Source organism: Bombyx mandarina, chromosome A1, assembly GCF_030267445.1.
Source record: "Bombyx mandarina strain Sakado chromosome A1, ASM3026744v2".
In the NCBI taxonomy this organism is placed as follows: domain Eukaryota; kingdom Metazoa; phylum Arthropoda; class Insecta; order Lepidoptera; family Bombycidae; genus Bombyx; species Bombyx mandarina.
The window spans coordinates 9,155,762-9,175,500 of record NC_143234.1 but is presented as its reverse complement, the minus strand read 5'-3'; the positions used below and the strand labels follow the sequence as shown (position 1 = coordinate 9,175,500).

Below are 19,739 nucleotides of genomic sequence, written 5' to 3'. Positions count from 1 at the left end.
GCACCGGTGTTCGAATCTCAGGCGGGTACCAATTTTTCTAATGAAATACGTATTCAACAAATGTTCACGATTGACTTCCACGGTGAAGGAATAACATCGTGTAATAAAAATCAAACCCGCAAAATTATAATTTGCGTAATTACTGGTGATAGGACCTCTTGTGAGTGCGCGCGGATAAGTACCTATTTCTGCCGTGAAGCAGTAATGCGTTTCGGCTTGAAGGGTGGGGCAGCCGTTGTAACTATACTGAGACCACTTAGAGCTTATATCTCAAGGTGGGTGGCGCATTTACGTTGTAGATGTCTATGGGCTCCAGTAACCACTTAACACCAGGTGGGCTGTGAGCTCGTCCACCCATCTAAGCAATAAAAAAAAAAGAAATAAAATATTTCACGCCAGCCCATCTTGCAACAATTTCTTTTTTTTTTACCTATCTATGCTGATAGACTTGAGAGGCTATTTCAGCCTCGTGATTTTATGTACCAAAGGAAATCGTCTGGTAGGTAGATTAAGGCAGGGAGCGACAATCAATGTTTTATCCCTTAAAAACGCGTTCCGCTTTTTCTTTACAAATTGAAAACAGGTGAGAGTTCCTGGTCACAACTTGTACGTCAGATATCTTTATCGTGGGAGTCTCTGAGCACTTGAACAACCTAGTGATGATTACGTGCAGGCTTCTATTATTCTATATATGAAAAATATAGTCCATTCAAATGTGATTTTCTTGTGTCCTGGATAGTAACAGTTAAATGATTAATTTCTATCATTCCATCTATATCTACCACGGCTGCGTATCTACCGATTTCTTGCTTTTTTGTTTATAACGTAATAATTTAGTGAATTAGAGAGAATTAGAGGAAAAAAAAACGTTTAAATTTATGAAAATTGCCTGTTTTCGGCCGTTTAACAAACACTTTTTATTATTTATTTCAACAAAATAAAGAGATACGTGATTCTGGATCCTTATCGTATAGATCTCAATTGCCGCGCCGCCTATCAATTGCTCAGTGGGTCCGGTCAGTGGCGGATTAACCGTAAGGCAAACTAGGCACGTGCCTAGAGGCGTGTAGTTACAAGGGGCGCGCGAACACAGAATTTTTAAATAAATAAAGAAAATAGCATATCGACGATTAAGAAATAAATGCCTGAACTAAATGTCCTGGTCTACTAAAGTCTAGAGTTTGATGATACAACGTCATCGTAATTGCAAAAACAAAATGATTTATGATGGCCATTTATGGCCGGTACAGGGGCGCCGAAAAAGTGATTGCCTAGGGCGCTCTGGACCTTTAACAGAACGCGTACTTAGCACGCGTTATAGCGCGGCGTCAGTTTAGCGCTCTGAAGCGCGCTAATTACGCGTTCTGTTTGACGAAGCCTTTAATCCGCCACTGGGTCCGGTAGTAAATCTACTCACTAAAGCCATTTTTTTATCATAATCGTACAGTATCTTAGTACAGCTTACTGATGATAGGTCGTCTTGTGAACCCACATGCCTAAGTACCACCACCCGGTCTATTTCTGCCGCGAAGCAGTAAGGGTCCGGTATAAAGATTACGGCATCCATCGTACTATAGAACCGAGAGTTGGAACTCATGTCTCAAGGTGAGTGGCAATATTTACGTGGTTGATCTCGACGGGCACCGGTTACCACTAAATATCAAGTGGGCCATGCATTCGTGCACACGTCAAAGTAATAAAGTAAATGAAACACTTGTACAACATAAATATTTCAGCTCAATTCTTGAAATTTCATTGTTTAACAGCCAATTTACTTCCTAACCTCAAATTTGCCCACCCTTTATAACAAATATGACAGAAAGGTACAATTATTATGTATATGAAACAATTTTTATGTCCTTACCAATTTATTAGATCCAGTAACTCTTGCATCAGACGACTTCAGCTCTAACACTAGGAGCAGGCTTAGGGACCCCGATAAAGGTACACATCGAACCCGGCAAAGAGGTCGACGTGCAACCTAACCCATGCATCAGCCCGCTGAGTTTCTCACTGAATCTTCTCCACGGGTCGCGATTCCGATCCGGTAGTAGATTCATTCGCGAATCACCTGCTCTTGAGCCGTTAGGTCTTTTTCGGAGGCGCTCGAGCAACTGTTAGCAAATCCCACCTCTCCTGGCTGAGCCTTTGCTCCTTCACCTGTCCTGGAAAGGTCTCCGTGTCACAAGTAATACTTTAATCATAAAAAAACAACGATGAAAAAACTGAACTATGTATAATTTCCCAGTAGGTTAAAGAAATTATAATTTCAAATGAATTGTCTAAGCATTTACACGTTATTCAAAACTAAACCACATCGAAGAAGATAGACTGTATCGAGGCTCGTTTTGTATAATTCTGTGAAAATGTGTCGTAGTAAGCGATGGATAACACCGTTCTTGAAGCAGGTAAGTTTCAGTCGGAGTCTTTGTTCTACGTGCTTACTTTCATCTCCTTTTTCCGCTGTCTCGTTTGTAAAAGTTATCGGCTTCATAATAAAACTCTCCGCACTAGCATGTAACTATCTTTAATATCGACTCCCCTCGGAATCCGCGGTCTGACCCCAGGGCACAGGGTCACTACGGGATCTGACAAGTTTGTGTTTAACCCATTAAGTTGCTCGCCGCGTGAATCAGTGGGTCGCGATTCCGATGTGATGGTAGATTTAACACTGTTCTTGCTAGGGCTAGTGTTAGCAAATTCTCTCAGATTGCGCCCGTGAGCTCACCTACCTGTCCGCGAGAAGCTAGAATAACCCATTGAGATTCCAGCGAATAGCCAGAGAAAAAATATATATTTGAAATACATAGTAAGAAAACCACGTTTGACCTTAGTTCAAAGATCAGGAGGTGTGACTGGATGGTCAAACTACTTTTTATCTGGTCAAGTTAAATTAAAACACACAATTCTGAGGTACTAATATAACTTTATCTTCTAAAGACCTAATATTTTGCATGACTATTATAGTAGATTAACTTTGAAACGTTCCAGTACGTTGTTCCTGATTTGGGCATTTATCCCAAATAAATGCCGAGAATGGTTTTTAATATTCATTTTAATGAAATCTTAAATGAGATTCAACCAACGCTACTTTTCGTATTTAGATTTGGTAATGTATTCAAGAAACCGTCGACTCTTCTTCTCTAATCACATCCTTATGTTCGTTCCGTATCAACCGTAACGGCTCGAATGAATTATGGAGCATTTGTATGTAGATATAATATACGAAGTTCGCAGATGTTGATCTAATAATATTTTTTATCTCATATAGAATATTATATCAAAACGCACTTTTGGATTTTTTGGTAGAATCATTTTGTTCCAACCTAGTAGATCTAGATGATGATAGATGTCTAGGTGTTTGTTTTTAGTTTTCTTGTATAATTACATTATTGTTGTTAGATTTGTTATTTCTTTGAATGAGTGTTCACTGTCTGCACTTGGGTTTTTGTTGTACGTCTCTCTAACATATTAAATAGACGCTTATATTGTTCATTTCCAAATAAATACACTACCTAAATTTAAGATTTTCTTCTGTGTTATGGCCATTGGAAACACACAACGACATAATGTACGAAGTTCTCAGACGTTGTTTTTTTATTATTTTTAACAAAATATCAAAACGGACTTTTGGATTTTTTGTAAGATGATTTTGTTCCGAGTTCATTAATTACCCTAGACCCCATGGTACACTGGTCCAGGTCTCGAGTGAGCTCGCACTCGTCTATTTGGCCTGGTGAAACTAGAAAGTCCTTCGAGCCACCAGTAACTCTTCCATCATAAGAAAAGAGGTAGCTAACCTTCTAACTAACAAGGTAGTGGATTCTATTCTCACACGTTCTTACCTCGATTTAGTTGTTGCCTACGATCATAGATATAATAATACAACTATATTTTCAGTGCTTTGCGGTATCAAGTGTGACCTGCAACATGATATCATATGGTATGGTTATCGGATTTAACGCATCACTGTTCTCAGACTTGAGGAAGAGTCGAGAGATACCTTTGGACAAGGATTCAGAGTCATGGTTGGGTACGGGAAATTTATATAGCAGTCCCAAAGGGATGTGCAGATAATTCTCAGGCATACATATTTTATCTATAAAAAATCATTAGACATAGCTAATAATATAATAATAATATTATGTATTGTAATTGTAGTTTGACTATAATTCTAATGTCTAAATATTTTCTTTCAGCATCAATGATCGGGATAACTACACTAATAGGATGTCTCTTCACCTCACTAATAATAGATCGAATTGGTCGGAGACCTGCACTTCTTATCAGCTCAATACTCATAGTCACCGGTTGGATAACATTCAGCTTGGCCTCATCATTTCCAGCCTTATTAATGGCGAAGATATCTCAAGGAATGTCTATCGGTCTTGGGACCACAATGGGCGGTATTTTGATTGCAGAATACAGCAGTCCAAAATACCGAGGATCTTTCATCGCGACGATACCTGCTGCGATGTTAGTTGGTATTTTAGCTTCACATTCACTTGGTTTGTTTTACAACTGGTTTCAAATTGCGATAATCCTTTTGTTTTGTTCTTTACCCGGATTGATAATTGCTGTATTTACACCGGAATCACCGACTTTTCTGGCAACTAAAGGACGTTACGATGAATGCAGAAAGGTTTTCCGCTGGCTGAGGGGTTCAGAGGATGATGACGAGCTGGAGAAAATGATCGAAGCCGATATGATCGTTAAAGAAGCCAAGAAAAGTTGTAGAAATAACGTGTCAAAACTAATTAAGCAAAATTTAATGTACTTTATCACGTCGTTCAAAAAGCGCGAATTTTACATTCCTTTATTTATAGTGATACATTTGAATGCCATTAAAGAATTTTCTGGTGCTATTGTCCACGATTCGTATCCTATGGACATTCACACAGCATTATATGGTACAGATATTTACATGTTCAAAGTAATCGCATCGTTGGATTTGCAAAAAATACTCGCTACTTTTTTAACAATTTATTTAACGTCTAGAATAAGAAGGCGTCCACTCTACCTCACGCTTGTAGGACTGAATATACTGGCGTTGCTGTGTGAGGCCGGATACATATACGCTAGGCGTCACAATCTTCTACCTTTTGACCATATAGCTATTGTAATCTTTTTGCAACATTTCCATATGTTCACCAGCGGAGTTGGCGCTACTTCTTTAACCGCAATAATTAGTAATGAATTATATCCAATGCAAAATAGGGGTTTGTGTGTGACGGTTTGTAGTGCAATTCTCTCAATTTACATGTTTGTAAACATCAAGTCCGCGACGTATCTATTCTCTCTGATTGGTGTAGATGGAACGTTTTGTGCCTATGCAGTGGTTCTGCTTTATAGCCTGGTCGTGTCCTATTATATGGTACCAGAAACTAAAAATAAGACTCTTCAAGAAATAGAAGATAAACTCAGAGGATATTCTATAGCTCGTCGTGGTGAAACTTTGAAATTAAAAGACGCTGAGCTGTGAGGAAGTCAAGCTAAAAGTATCCGATCCATATTTCTTTTAAAAATTGTAATCATGAATATCATATACTGTAATTTTTTACTTTTATCAAACATGAGAAATAGTTGAAATATCTGTGTTATGTCATCGGCTCACCATATTGATTGTCGAACAGCATTCCTTTTTTTCGTTAATTCTTTTCATTGTGTAGCTTTAATGGTTCATCTTCTCTCTGGGTATCGTGAGGTGTGTCCAACCCCTTTTCATTTAAGTAAGAGTGCGTGCCTGAGAGCATCGGTGAGCTTATTTTTTTGACGAATGTTTTCGCAATTTTGTTTTTTAAAGTATTCTTCTGATTTTTAATATACTTTTTGACTGCATTTAATGTTTTATTTTTTTTGTAAATATCCAAGTTTGGCAACCATACAACAAGTACGGTAATAGGTATATGTAACTATATCAGAAATTGTCCTTTTTATGTGCAAGCTGTTTGTGAGTAAAAGATCTCGTGGCCGCATTCCTATGCGCTGGTCCGACCAAATCCAGACCACTCTGGATACCATACTCTACGATGCCATACACACCGCGGAGAACAGAGGAAAATGGCGAAACATCATCCAGGGAAAGATTTTTTTTTATTGCCTTTGTAGGCAGACGAGCGTACGGCCCACCTGATGGTAAGTAGTTACCGTCGCCCATGGACTTCAGCGATGCCGGGAGCAGAGCCAAGCCGCTGCCTACTGCTTAATACTTTCCACATGCTCTGCTTAATACTCCACATGCTCTGCTTAATACTCTCCACTCCAATAATGGGAGGAGATGGTCACGACCCTCAGACTTGGGGAGGAGGATGTGCCAGCTTTTTATATTTTTCTTTGTATGTGCAAGTTCCTTTTTAAGATTTCTCTTAATGCCCAGAATTTGGGTGGACGAGCTCACAGCCCACCTGGTGTTAAGTAGTTAATCGAGCCCATAGACATCTACAACGTAAATGCGCCACCCACCTTGAGACATAAGTTCTAAGGTCTCAGTATAGTTACAACGGCTGCCCCACCCTTCAAGCCGAAACGCATTACTGCTTCACGGCAGAAATAGGCGGGGTGAAGGTACCTACCCGTGCGGACTCACAAGAGGTCCTACCACCAGTAGTTACGCAAATTGTAATTTTGCGGGTTTGATTTTTATTACACGATGCTATTCCTTCACCTTGGAAGTCAATCGTGAACATACATGTTTGGTGAGTCCGCACGGGTCCGCACCACCCCGCCTATTTCTGCCGTGAAGCAGTAATGCGTTTTAGTTTGAAAGGTGGGGCAGTCGTTGTACCATTCCGATCAACCATCAACTAAGACTTCACTGTCATGGACATTATCATAGCCTCAAAGGAACTCTTTCTTAAACAGAGACCTTTGGGTATCCAGAAAACACCTACCTTTGTGGCAGTGGGTTTTCTTGTAAAGGGATACCTTGGGAAGGGTATACTTACATATTTACGGTTCAGGAGTTTAGAGGTATCAGTTATTCCTTTGCTTGATTCATAGAGACGCTTAGAAATATAATACTTTTCAAGCGTTTGTTATACACACTGTTATGCGCTGGGGTTCGGGACAAATAAAATTCTACCGAAGTATAAATTATAACTGTATTGACACTTAGAAAACTTAACGAGCACTTTAAAATTCTCAATTCGCTTCCTCCGCTTCGCTTCGGGTGACCCGTTCGCTGTTTCGTTTCGAGTAGATACGATTACTAAGTGACTTCGTGCCATATCTGCAACGCTTTTATAGTCGATACGACGTCCCTAGATTTATCGAGAACATTCTGGGCAAGTCGAGTAGCTTCAATGTGTGTTTCTGCTATCTAACAGTAGATGGCGTTGTACTTCTCGAGCGTTCTCGATTTCATACAGTTTTCTTGGTATTCGTCCGTCAGTTATTTGTGTCTCACGAAAATCAAAGAACATACTACCTATATTGTAAATTTTGATTGTTTTTTTTCTCATTCATAGTGTAGTGTGTAAGTTATTAGTAAGTCAGTCAGAAATATAGCGTTGTGAAATTAAGACGTGCATGTTATTATATCCCGCGAACCCCGCACACCGCATCCTGGCAGGGTCGCCATGCGGTCGCCATGCGGACTGACTTACTAATAACTTACACACTACAATAGTACTTTCAAGTAGCAAGGTTTCCCCTGCTCTGACGACGGTAAAACTGAGTTTTATTTAGTTTGGTTTACATTCTAAAACTTTCAGCCGATTTCGCGCATCGTGGACTTTATTGTCCACGTCAAAGTTACTAAACTTTTAATCTAATCTCAATTATTTTTTTATTTAATATCACGTTAATTATTTCATAGCTTCTCAGAAAACTAAGGTGGTACTCACCGAAATTTGTGTAATTTGAATAATATGGACTATTTTATAAAATTATGTATTGCCATTTACGTTTGTTTGACAATAAACTAACAGTTAATAGTGTATTAAGACCCGGCAATTTGCTTGACTTAGATTGTCATCTTCACGACAAGAGTTTCTCAGGTGTTAGATAAGCTGCAGCCGTCTTCTTTATTCAGTTCTTCACTAGTTAATTTTTTTATTATTTCAATGATATCGAATCATCATCATCATTCTCCTAGTCACCTGGGGTCGGTGCAACATGTTTTCTCCTTCCATACTTCTCTATCATATACCATTTCTTCGCTCACTCCCCTTTTACACATATTGTCTTTCACGAAATCCATCCATTTCTTCTTAGGTTTAACTCTTTCTCTTTATCCTTCCACATTCAAAGTTAACACTCTCTTACCAACCTAATTTTCATTTCGTCTCATTACATGCCCATACCAGCCCAAACGCGCACTTCTCAGCTTCACTGTCACAGGTGCCACTTTTAGACTTCCTCTAACATATTCATTCCGTATTCTATCCATTCTCGTTACTGCACACATCCATTGGAACATTCGCATCTCTGCTACATGCAATCGCTGCATTCAATGATATCGAATATGTACCAATATTTTACTAAAATATTGCGAATTTTGTAGATCCACACAGGCGTTTTGGTTGATATGAGTATACCCGGCGACGATGTCCTTAAGGCTACGATAATATCAATCTTAATAGTCCCTTCTGACTTTCAAATGTTTATTACAATTCTGTAATTTAGTTCTCCTCCCTTATCTTTAATTCAGCATTTAATTCGATTCCTTCATCGCAGTCCTCGATAGCGTATCCCCTAACTTCATTTTCAACGTCTAATAGAGTTTTGTCTTTTGTTTCTGGCAGCATTACGTAAGACACAAGCATGCTGTATAAGAGAATCATTGCGTGTAAGCAAAATGCTCCATCGACCCCCACGTAAAAAAACAAATATAACGCGGATTTGATGTTTGCAAAGACGAAAAATGAAAAAGTTGCACTGCTAACCATTCCACATAAGCCCTTGTGTTCTATGGGGTATATTTCACTGCAGATTATAAAAGGTAACGGCCAGGAGCCAGCTCCTATGGTGAAAATTTGGAAATGATGTAATATAATACCGAAGGCCAAGTTCTTAGATGGAAGAAAGTTGTGTTCTCTCGCGTAAATATAGCCGGCTACACTTAGATTTGCCAATATATTCAAACCTACAAATATTATAAGCATGAGGCGCCGTTTAAATTTAGAGACAATGTAAATTGCTGATACCATTGAAATAAGTTTCAATATATCCAAAGATGTTATTACTTTGAACATGTAGACGTCTGTGCCATATAGTGCTTTGTGAATGTCCAGCGCGTACATGTCTTGGATGAGAGTACCACATGATTGAGTAATAGCATTCAAGTGCACCATAATTATAACTGGATTACGAAATTCTCTCTTTTTGAACATAGTGAAGATGTATGCAATTTTTTTCTTAATTAAATTTGGTACACTATTCTTTCCGTTTCTCTTAATTTCTCTAACAATCATGGCAGTTTTAATTATTGTTTCAAGTTCTTCATCCTCGTTTGTTCCCCTCAGCCAGCGGAAAACTTTCCTGCATTCATTGTAACGTCCTTTAGTCGCCAGAAAAGTTGGGGACTCAGGCGAGAGTACAGCCACTATAAATCCGGGTAAAGAGAAAAATATTAATATTTTTGAAATTTCATGCCAGTTGTAAAACATGGCAAAGGCATGCGGAATGAATCCTCCGAATAGCATTGCTGTTGGTATTGTAGCGATGAAGGCTCCCCGGTATTTCGGACTGCAATTTTCTGCAATTAATATTCCACCCACATTAGCGCCGAGCCCTGTCGAAATTCCTTGAACAATTTTGCCCGTCAACAAAACAGCGAATGATGAAGCGCAGATCAAAGATATCCATCCGCAAAGCATCAGCGCTGAACTTATGACAATGGCTGGCTTTCTCCCTATCGTTTCCATTATTATTGAACTTCCGACAGCACCAATAAAAATCGTTAATCCGGAGAGAGACGCTGAAATTGAATTTGCAAATTTTATTAATCACCTTAAACAAAATATCTCGGAGTATGTTTGAAATGAATTCAGTAACTTTAACTTATTTATTTCGGTACCTCAAAAATACATAAAAGTCGCGGTAATGAAGAAATGCACTGGTGGTAGGACCTCTTGTGAGTCCGCACGGGTAGGTACCACCACCCCGCCTATTTCTGCCGCGAAGCAGTAATGCGTTTCGGTTTGAAGGGTGGGGTAGCCGTTGTAACTATACTGAGACCTTAGAACTTATATCTTAAGGTGGGTGGCACATTTACATTGTAGATGTCTATGGGCTCCAGTAAGCACTTACTGGTGCTAGGACCTCTTGTGAGTCCGCGCGGGTGGGTACCACCGCCCTGCCTATTTCTGCCGTAAAGCAGTAATGCGTTTCGGTTTGAAGGGTGGGGTAGCCGTTGTAACTATACTGAGACCTTAGAGCTTACATCTCAAGGTGGGTGGCGCATTTACGTTGTAGATGTCTATGGGCTCCAGTAACCACTTAACACCAGGTGGGCTGTGAGCTCGTCCACCCATCTAAGCAATAAAAAATAAATAAATCATACCTAACCAAGATTTAGAATCAATATTCAAAGGTATCTCTTGTGTCTTCCTAGAGAATAGCGAAGCGTTGAAACCGACTGTTAATCCACATGAGATCATATTCAAACTAACACTTGATACTGCAAAGCACTGAAAATTTAAAGTTAACAATGTTACACCCTCTTTATGTTTATCACTGATTCCTCATGAACAGTAAAAGGACTCTGAGGGCATTTTAATTAGTTTTGTAGTGGACCCTGGACAGTCTGGATTTAACCTTTAGAAAATAGCTTGCAAATGAGTGATGACGCTGTTGGCCTATTTGGTTAGAGTCCAGGGCTTTTTATACCAGGACCTACTTCCAGCCCGTATATAATTACCTATGGATTTTTTTAAGAAATATGATTTGTTCTAATACATTTTGCTATAATTTATCTTAATCATAAAATATGTTAGGCGAATGTCTTAAAACACAAGAAAAAAAGTACAATTTTTAAATTGTATAATAATTATTCACATGATAGGGTTTAAAAAAAAAAAAACAGAGATTGGGGTTATGGCAGAGTTGGATACAGATGGTATTTTTCACGTAATTCCAATGCGTATCTGACGGGCGCAAGTGTCGTCTGCTCGTTATAACTAATAAAAAAATCTGATCATCAGTTTTACCTGTTTCAAGAACGGTGTGGTCCATCGTCCAGTACCAGACATTATCGAGAAACGATTATCACTTCGACTGAGCACCTCTAACCACCAAACTTTATTTGCCACGTCTAGTCAGTTAAATGCTTAGCAGTTCTGTTTTGATCTGGAGCAGTTGTGCAAATAATAATCAGTAAACAAATAGATGCATAGACACGTTACACAAGCTTTACATTGAACTGAATACTAGATGTGTCGCGATTTCAAATTTAACAACTTTATTGCAATTACACAATGTTAGTGGATTTTTTTATTTATTGCTTAGATGGGTGGACGAGCTCACAGCCCACCAGGTGTTAAGTGGTTACTGGAGCCCATGGACATCTACAACGTAAATGCGCCACCCACCTTCAGATATAAGTTCTAAGATCTCAGTATAGTTACAACGGCTGCCCCACCCTTCAAACCGAAACGCATTACTGCTTCACGGCACAAATAGGCAGGGCAGTGGTACCCACCTGCGCGGACTCACAAGAGGTCCTACCACAAGTAAAATATCAGATTACATAATACATACATAAAGTACAAAACATACATACACAAAGTTTACATAAAGTATTAGATAAACGCTTATGAATATTTAATAAAGTGGGATTAGTTCACGCTTCAACTCCAAATTAAGAGAATGAAGTTACTATACCGCTTTCTGTTGAGATTGTTTTCTAACTGCAATATGTAAATGTAGTCCTTGCAACTTGCAAGTGACATTAGTATCCAGTGGTAGATTCAGCGAAGTAGCTTGGGTGGTAGATGCTCTTGCTAGGGTTTCTGTTAGCAAATACCCTCATTCAGCTCGAGCCTGTGTGCTCACCTATTCATCTGCGCGTAGTTAATAATATAAAATGGTATTTAACATTGATAAATCACAGGAGCGCAGAAAACGAATAGAAAAATGGTAGAAAAAATACAACATTCTATTCGTTCGTTACGATGGAATAGAATAGAATTGTTTTTTACGACGTCAAATGCAAGCCCCTGTTTCTAAATGCCAGCCAAGTTGCAGTTTGACGATTAAAACGAAACAATATCATAGTTTCAGAGCGCTAGCTCAAACGAAGTCGTTGTGGCCTAAGACGTTACATTACTGGTGGCAGAACCTCTTGTGAGTCCGCGCGGATGGGTAAAAAAATAGTGAAAAAAGACGGCTCTTGTAGAAAGCTAAAAGAATGAAAAATGTTAAGCAATTCCGCATTCAGCACGCTCAAGCTTCTCTCCCGTAAATGAGATTAATCAAAATGCATAAGTTTTAATATGAAATCATTTATTACACAATAATGAGATGTGACAGCCAAACGGTACTTACATTTACTTTACATTTTCTTTTTTCTCGTTATTATTTTTACTGTGCTATTTAACAGTAATAGTAATTGATGAATGATACAATAATAGTCCAGAAAAGAGAAAAAAGGAAGAGACTTTTCGCAAAATCATCAAACAAACTATTCTTCTTCTTCTTCTTCGTCGCTTCCTCATTACTACGGGTCGTGACCACCTTGGTCCAGTCTTTGCACTAGCTTCCTCCAATGTTATGTCCAAACTATTATGACGAGGTTAATGTTGATATTTGTGTTCTCGAGCGTGTGATAGCGACGAATTAGTGTTTGGATGGGTTGCCAATTTTCGACCAATTTCAAATTCATTTTGGAATGAAAAAAAAAATGGGCATTCCACAACACCTACCTGCCAGTAATTTGGTTCACGTGTCTCTTGAACGTAAATGAATGATTTCCGAAATACACAACGATATCTATTTACAAATTTAAATGTTACTTTTAATGTTAAATGTTAATTTAGAAATTGAGAAATACTTGTTTTAACTGTAGCTCATGTTTGATGAAAGTAAAAAATTACAGTATATGATATTCATGTAAACGATTTAAAAAAAAAGTGGGTAGAACAAATTTAGCTTGACTTTCTCATAGCTCAGCGTCTTTTAATTTCAAAGTTTCATCACGACGAGCTATAGAATATCCTCGGAGACTATCTTCTATTTCTTGAAGAGTCTTATCTTTAGTTTCTGGTACCATATAATAAAACACGACCAGGCTATAAAACAGCAGCACTGCATAGGCACAAAACGTTCCATCTACACCAATCAGAGAGAATACTTACGTCGCGGACTTGATGTTTACAAACATGTAAATCGAAAAAAATGCACTACAAACCGTCACACACAAACCCCTATTTTGCATTGGATATAATTCATTACTAATTATTGCGGTTAAAGAAGTAGCACCAACTCCGCTGGTGAACATATGGAAATGTTGCAAAAAGATCACAATAGCTATATGGTCAAAAGGTAGAAGATTGTGACGCCTAGCGTATATGTATCCGGCCTCACACAGAAACGCTAGTACATTCAGTCCTACAATTGTGAGGTAGAGTGGACGCCTTCTTATTCTATACGTTAAATAAATTGTTAAAAAAGTAGCGAATATTTTTTGCAAATCCAACGATGCGATTACTTTGTACATGTAAATATCCGTACCATATAATGCTGTGTGAATGTCCATAGGATACGAATCGTGGACAATACCACCAGAGAATTGATTAATAACATTTAAATGTATCACTATAAAGATTGGAATGTAAAATTCACGCTTTTTGAACGACGTGACAAAGTACGTAACATTTTGCTTAATTAGTTTTGACACGTTATTTCTACAACTTTTCTTGGCTTCTTTAACGATCATATCGGCTTCAATCATTTTCTCCAGTTCGTTATCATCCTCTGAACCTCTCAGCCAGCGGAAAACCTGTCTGCATTCATCGTAACGTCCTTTAGTTGCCAGAAAAGTCGGTGATTCCGGTGTAAATAGAGTAATTATCAATCCGGGTAAAGAACAAAACAAAAGGATTATCGCAATTTTATGCCAGTTGTAAAACAAACCAAGTGAATGTGAAGATAAAACACCAACTAATAACGCAGCAGGTAATGTTGCTACAAGAGGTCCACGGTATTTTGGACTGCTGTATTCTGCAATCAAAATACCGCCCATTGTGGTCCCAAGACCGACAGACATTCCTTGAAATATCTTTGCTAATAGTAAGACAGGAAATGATGAGGCCAAACTGAATGCTATCCAACCGCTGACCATGAGGGTTGAGCTGATGAGAAGTGCAGGTCTTCTGCCAATTGTGTCTATAATTATTGAGGTGGAGAAACATCCTATTAGTGTAGTTATTCCGATCAGTGATGCTGAAAGAAAACATTTTGACATTAGAATTGTAGTCAAAATACAATTACAATACATAATATTATGGTATTGTCTATGCCTAGTGATTTTCTATAAATAAACATGTATGTTTCAGAATTATTTTCATATCACTTTGAGACTGTTATATAAATTTCCCATACCCAACCATGACTCTGAATCCCTGTCCAAGGGTATCTCTCGACTCTTCCTCAAGCCTGAGAACAGTGATGCGTTAAATCCGAAAACCATACCGTATGACATTACGTTGAGGGCCACACTCGATACCGCAAAGCACTGAAAATATAGTTGTATTATATCTATGATCGTAGGCAACGACTGAATCGAGGTAAGAACATGTCAGAATAGATTCCACTACCTTATTAGTTTGAAGGTTAGCTACCTCTTTTATTAGGATGGAAGAGTTACTGGTGGCTCAAAGGACTTTCTAGTTTCACCAGCCCAAATAGACGAGTGCGAGCTCAGTCGAGACCTGGACCATTGTACCATGGGGTCTAGGGTAATTAAAGAACTCGGAACAAAATCATCTTACAAGAAATCCAAAAGTCCGTTTTGATATTTTTTAAGAGATTAAAAAATTTGTTAACATTTGAGAGCTTCGTACATTATAGGATCTACATATAAATGCTCCACAATTCATTCATCTTCATTCGTCAGTAATTGGAAGTTTTATTAAGAGCGAGCGGAAACACATTGAAGTGAAAGTTTGTTTAGGAGATAACAGGATTCATTATGATTATTTAATGTTGTATAATAAAATCGTTTCACACCACCGAAGGTGTAGTCATGACAGGAATAAGTATAACAGATGTTTAAAAAAATGCACGTAATGTCTCTCCAGTCACTGAATATTTATTTGATAACGAGGACTCTTCAAGCGAAAGAGCTACATGATACGGAACGAACATAAGAATGGGATTAGAGAAGAAGAGTCGACGGCTTTTTGATTTACCAAATTTAAATACGAAACGTTACATGGTTATAACATAACGACACCATTGGTTATATCTCATTTAAAACTTCATTAAAATGAGAATTAAAAATCATTCTCGACTCCAAATAAATACCCAAACCAGGAACAACGTAGTGCAACGTTTCGAGGTTTGTCTACTATAATAATTATGCAAAATATTAGGTCTTTAGGAGAGAAAGTTATGTTAGTTCCTCAGAATTGTTTTAATTCAACTTGACCAGATAAAAAAATCTGGGTTTGTCCATCCACTCATACCTCCTCATTTTTGAACTAAGGTCATACGTGGTTCTCTTACTAACTATGTATTTCAAATATATATTTTATCTGTACCTATTCGCTGGTTTGTAAAGGGCCTATTCCAGTTTCTCGCGGACGGGTTGGTGAGCTCACGCGCTCAACCTGAGAGAATTTGCTAACACTATCCCTAGCTAGAGCCCAGTAACTTCTCAAACATAAAAAAAAAGTTGAGCAATTTGTTTCTACGATCCCATTTTTTGTTTCTACAAACTCTGCCGAGTTCGACGAGTACGGTTACCGGGGTCCCAACTCCGAGTGTTAAAGCTAAAGGTGTCTAATGCGAGGGTTATTGGATCTGATGGATCCGTAAGGACGTGTCTAGGGCGTGTCATTTTCCAGGGAGAGATAAGAAAATTACATTTGAATGAATTATAAAGCCGGCACGGAATCATCACTAGGTTGTTCAAGTGCTCAGAGGTTGCCACAGTAAACATATCCGACGTCCAAGGTGTGACCAGGGACTCTCACCTGTCTTAAATTTGTAAAGAAATACCGATACACATTTTCAAGGTGTACAATATTGGTTGTCGCTCCCTAGCTTCATTCTACCTACCAGAGGATTTGTAGGACCTTTGATACATAAAATCACAAATCAGCGAACAAACTGCTGTGTACATTATACCCAGCACGCGCCAGTTCAACATATTGCCATACGAAAAATTATTCTATGTGGTTAGCCCAGGTTATAAATTAGTTTGTGCAATATTTCATTTTAACCTTATCCGCCTTTTTAGCGAAGTACATGCTATACAAACTAAAGTGTAGATATGTGTGTTTCGTGTACCTTATAACAAACAAGAAAAGTAACCGGCTATCGAATATAGAAAGCATTAATTTATACCCAATCTTGTGTCGCAAGATGTGCTGGCATGAAAATATATAATATAACTAGAGGTCCCGCAGTAGTGGTAATTCGACTATAATTAATTGGAATTGTAAGTTTGTACACTATTATGATTGTATTTTATACTTCTATAATCAGAAATTTCGCCAAGAGTACACTATAAAAAATATTAACAAAGACAAACAATATTTAATCTCAATTTGACAACAGACGCCAAGAACAAAAGTTTGACAATAAATAGTATGCAAGCGTGTGTGCGTCAAATACATGGTATGTAGTGTGTGTAATGTTTTCTTTATTGATTTATTGTATCTTTTATGCATTATTTTAAAAAAATATTAGCGTTATGCACTTCTTCTCTATATTCTCTATAAGTGTGGAAAATTTCATTCTCCTCCGTCCGCGCAATTTTCGTAAAAAGGGATACAAAGTTTTTGCTTCACGTATTAATATATAGTGTTAGATGTACCCCCACTAGCTAAACGCACTATACCGAGTAAACCTATAAAAGCACCGTATTTGACGCAGCTCAGTGATTCTCCCGATCCACTAACGGTGCTTCTAGGTACTTCAAGCACCGGTCACCGTTCTGGTCGAACCCGTCGCTTGCGACGAAGGGCTCGACGAGTAACTTAACTCTCAGACACAGCCCACTGAGTTTCTCGCCGGATCTTCTCAGTGGGTCGCGTTTCCGATCCAGTGGTAGATTCTGCGAAGCACGGCTCTAGCTAGGGTTCGTGTTAGCATCGTCATCAGGTTTGAGCCCCGTGAGCTCACCTACTACTTAAGGTTACGCTGGAATAGCCTCTCAAGGCTACCACCTTAGGTAGGAGAAAAAAAAAACAGCTCAGTGACTTGAGCATTGACCGGCGCTTGGTACGGACGTCCGCGGACTATTCGGCATACGTGAGACATTTTGTTTAAACTTGTTTGTCGACCTATTTGCTTAACATTCTGTCGTGTTATTTTCGGTATACTTGACCATCTAATTCATTAATTGTGAATCACTTGTTATTTGGCATATGTTATTTCTTTTAGTCATACGTGATTCGTGATTTGTGATTTGTACTTAAATAAAAATCAGTAAGATAAGGTTAGGCCACTGGCAATTGTTTTTTTTAATTCATTTCTCACTTCTGATTCCTTAAAATAGATAATAAATTTAAAAATTGAATTGAAACGAAAATTTTCATGTATGCAACTCTAAAGAGTATCTAATGGACGCGAGTGTCCATTTCGTTTGCTCGTTATCTATCTATAATCTCTATATATAAAAATGAATTGCTGTTCGTTAGTCTCGCTAAAACTCGAGAGCGGCTGAACCGATTTGGCTAATTTTGGTCTTGAATTATTTGTGGAAGTCCAGAGAAGGTTTATAAGGTAGATAAATATGAAAGTGCTCGGAATTAAATAAAAATAACAATTTTGTTTTTCCTTTGATGTGTCCCCCGTCGGACCGATTCCTTTTGTTTGTTTTAAGTTTATTTTATACAAAAGTTTAGGTCTTTATTTATCTAGATATAGGAAAGATTTGTTTGTTTGTTTGTATTGAATAGGGTCCGAAACTACTGAACCGATTTGAAAAATTCTTTCACTGTTTGGAAGCTACACTATTCCCGAGTGACATAGGCTATTATATTTTTTGAAAAAAATAGGGATCCTTACTAAAATTCTAATAATGTTTAAAAATAAGACAACGTCAAAAATATCGTTGAAATTTTTGTTAAAAATCCGAGCGGAGCCGGAGCGGGCCGCTAATAACTAATAAAAACTCTGATCATCAGTTTTACCTGTTTCAAGAACGGCGTGGTCCATCGTCCAGTACCTGACATTGTCGAGAAACGATTATCACTTCGACTGAGCACCTCTAACCACCAAGCTTATCACGTCTAGCCAGTTAAATGTTGAGCAGTTAAATGTTTTACTCCGGAGCAGTTGTGCAAATAATCATCAGCAAACAAATAGATGCATAGACACGGAACTCAATATCTATTTTCAACTAAGTACTAGATGTGTTGCGATTCCGACCAATTGAACGAATTTCTTAACAAATTTTGACTGAAAATGGAACACATTTCCTTTAAGTTGTGATTTATTAATCGTACTTCTCAACAAAATTATGATTCTATTGCAATATATGGTGTCCGTGGGTCGTTTGATGTATTTCGCTAACGTTCATAAAATATCAACGGGCTTCTTAAAATATCAAAATATTGCAAAGATAAAATGTCTCTTAAACCAAAGTGTTTTATCCCTCGATATACCTAATCTAGTCTGTCAAGAAAGTACCGTGAAAACATCAATAATAGACAAAATGTTAGGTATTTTATTTATAACTTCTTATACTATAAAGTATAAAGGCGGACTTAATGCCATAGGCATTCTCTAACAGTCTACCTTAGGGGAGTGCAGAGATGAAGCTTGGTAGGTGTAGTGTGAAGGTGATATTACTTAAACATATGTGTATATATAACATACATAATACATAGTACATACATAGTACTTAAATAAATACATATACATAAATATATAGATATACATAAATAAATACTTATAAAAACATATATAAACAAATATTATCAATTAGATGACTCTGCTAACTCTCTGAGAAACAGTTCTCGAACCTTCGTCTTAAACGCTTCACGTGTAGTGGCCGACCTTATTTTGAGTGGGAGCGCATTCCATAGAAGAATAGACTGAATTGTGAATGAAGAATGTAAAAAGTCAGAACTATGTGGAGGACAGCGAAGAAGAAGATTGTGAGATGAACGAAGATTTCGGCTGTGGTCAGACCCTAAGTATTGAAAGGAATTAGTTAAATAAGCAGGTGGATTTGGGGAGTGCAACAAAGAGTAAAGAGTACTGAGAGCACGCAAGCTACGGCGTTGACGAATGGGGAGCCATTTGAGTTGGGAGCGATATGGAGATACGTGATCGTATTTCCGAAGATTATAAATAAATCGAATGCAGTTATTGAGAAGCCGGTTAAGTTTATTGAGTAGATCTGCATTCAGGTCAAAGTAGCACACATCACCATAGTCGATCATGGGGAAGACCAAAGTTTGAACGAGCATTGTCTTGGTCTCGGGCGGAAGGAAATTCTTCAGGCGGTAAAGCATACGGAGTGTAAGTGTAACTCGCTGACACACGGAGATGACCTGGACTCGCCAACTCAGGCTGGAGTCAATAAGTAGGCCTAGGTCCTTTACAACTGAACACCAGTTGAT

At 38.1% G+C, this 19,739-nt stretch overlaps 3 protein-coding genes across 3 annotated transcripts; 1 reads left to right on the top strand and 2 right to left on the bottom strand.

The window, feature by feature from the left end:
• Positions 1-3,899: 3,899 nt before the first annotated feature.
• Positions 3,900-5,838, top strand: LOC114253549 (uncharacterized). Its single transcript, XM_028188478.2, has 2 exons — positions 3,900-4,033; positions 4,200-5,838. Exons 1-2 carry the CDS (start codon positions 3,931-3,933, stop codon positions 5,480-5,482), a joined length of 1,386 nt encoding a protein of 461 aa, XP_028044279.2. The 5' UTR covers positions 3,900-3,930; the 3' UTR covers positions 5,483-5,838.
• Positions 5,839-7,876: 2,038 nt separating this feature from the next.
• On the bottom strand, positions 7,877-11,879 carry LOC114253452 (uncharacterized). The gene is made up of 3 exons (XM_089739554.1): positions 11,151-11,879; positions 10,505-10,631; positions 7,877-9,919 (listed from the first exon to the last, which is right to left on the bottom strand). The coding sequence occupies exons 1-3, from the start codon at positions 11,190-11,192 to the stop codon at positions 8,622-8,624; spliced, it is 1,467 nt and encodes a 488-aa protein (XP_089595680.1). The 5' UTR covers positions 11,193-11,879; the 3' UTR covers positions 7,877-8,621.
• Positions 11,880-12,427: 548 nt separating this feature from the next.
• Positions 12,428-18,438, bottom strand: LOC114253453 (uncharacterized). The gene is made up of 3 exons (XM_089739555.1): positions 18,303-18,438; positions 14,542-14,674; positions 12,428-14,382 (listed from the first exon to the last, which is right to left on the bottom strand). Exons 1-3 carry the CDS (start codon positions 18,342-18,344, stop codon positions 13,292-13,294), a joined length of 1,266 nt encoding a protein of 421 aa, XP_089595681.1. The 5' UTR covers positions 18,345-18,438; the 3' UTR covers positions 12,428-13,291.
• Positions 18,439-19,739: the final 1,301 nt, after the last annotated feature.

What these genes read in the sequence shown, in the direction of transcription:
- LOC114253549 (XM_028188478.2), top strand. Translation starts at nt 3,931, where the DNA reads ATGATATCATATGGTATGGTTATCGGATTTAACGCATCACTGTTCTCA. An exon ending in GGATTCAGAGTCATGGTTGG is followed by an intron (nt 4,034 to 4,199) that starts GTACGGGAAATT and finishes ATTTTCTTTCAG; the next exon opens with CATCAATGATCGGGATAACT.
- LOC114253453 (XM_089739555.1), bottom strand. Translation starts at nt 18,344, where the DNA reads ATGTCAGGTACTGGACGATGGACCACGCCGTTCTTGAAACAG. An exon ending in CCACGCCGTTCTTGAAACAG is followed by an intron (nt 14,675 to 18,302) that starts GTAAAACTGATG and finishes CTATATTTTCAG; the next exon opens with TGCTTTGCGGTATCGAGTGT. An exon ending in GGATTCAGAGTCATGGTTGG is followed by an intron (nt 14,383 to 14,541) that starts GTATGGGAAATT and finishes GTTTTCTTTCAG; the next exon opens with CATCACTGATCGGAATAACT.
- LOC114253452 (XM_089739554.1), bottom strand. Translation starts at nt 11,192, where the DNA reads ATGTCTGGTACTGGACGATGGACCACACCGTTCTTGAAACAG. An exon ending in CCACACCGTTCTTGAAACAG is followed by an intron (nt 10,632 to 11,150) that starts GTAAAACTGATG and finishes TTAAATTTTCAG; the next exon opens with TGCTTTGCAGTATCAAGTGT. An exon ending in TGATTCTAAATCTTGGTTAG is followed by an intron (nt 9,920 to 10,504) that starts GTATGATTTATT and finishes ATTCAATTTCAG; the next exon opens with CGTCTCTCTCCGGATTAACG.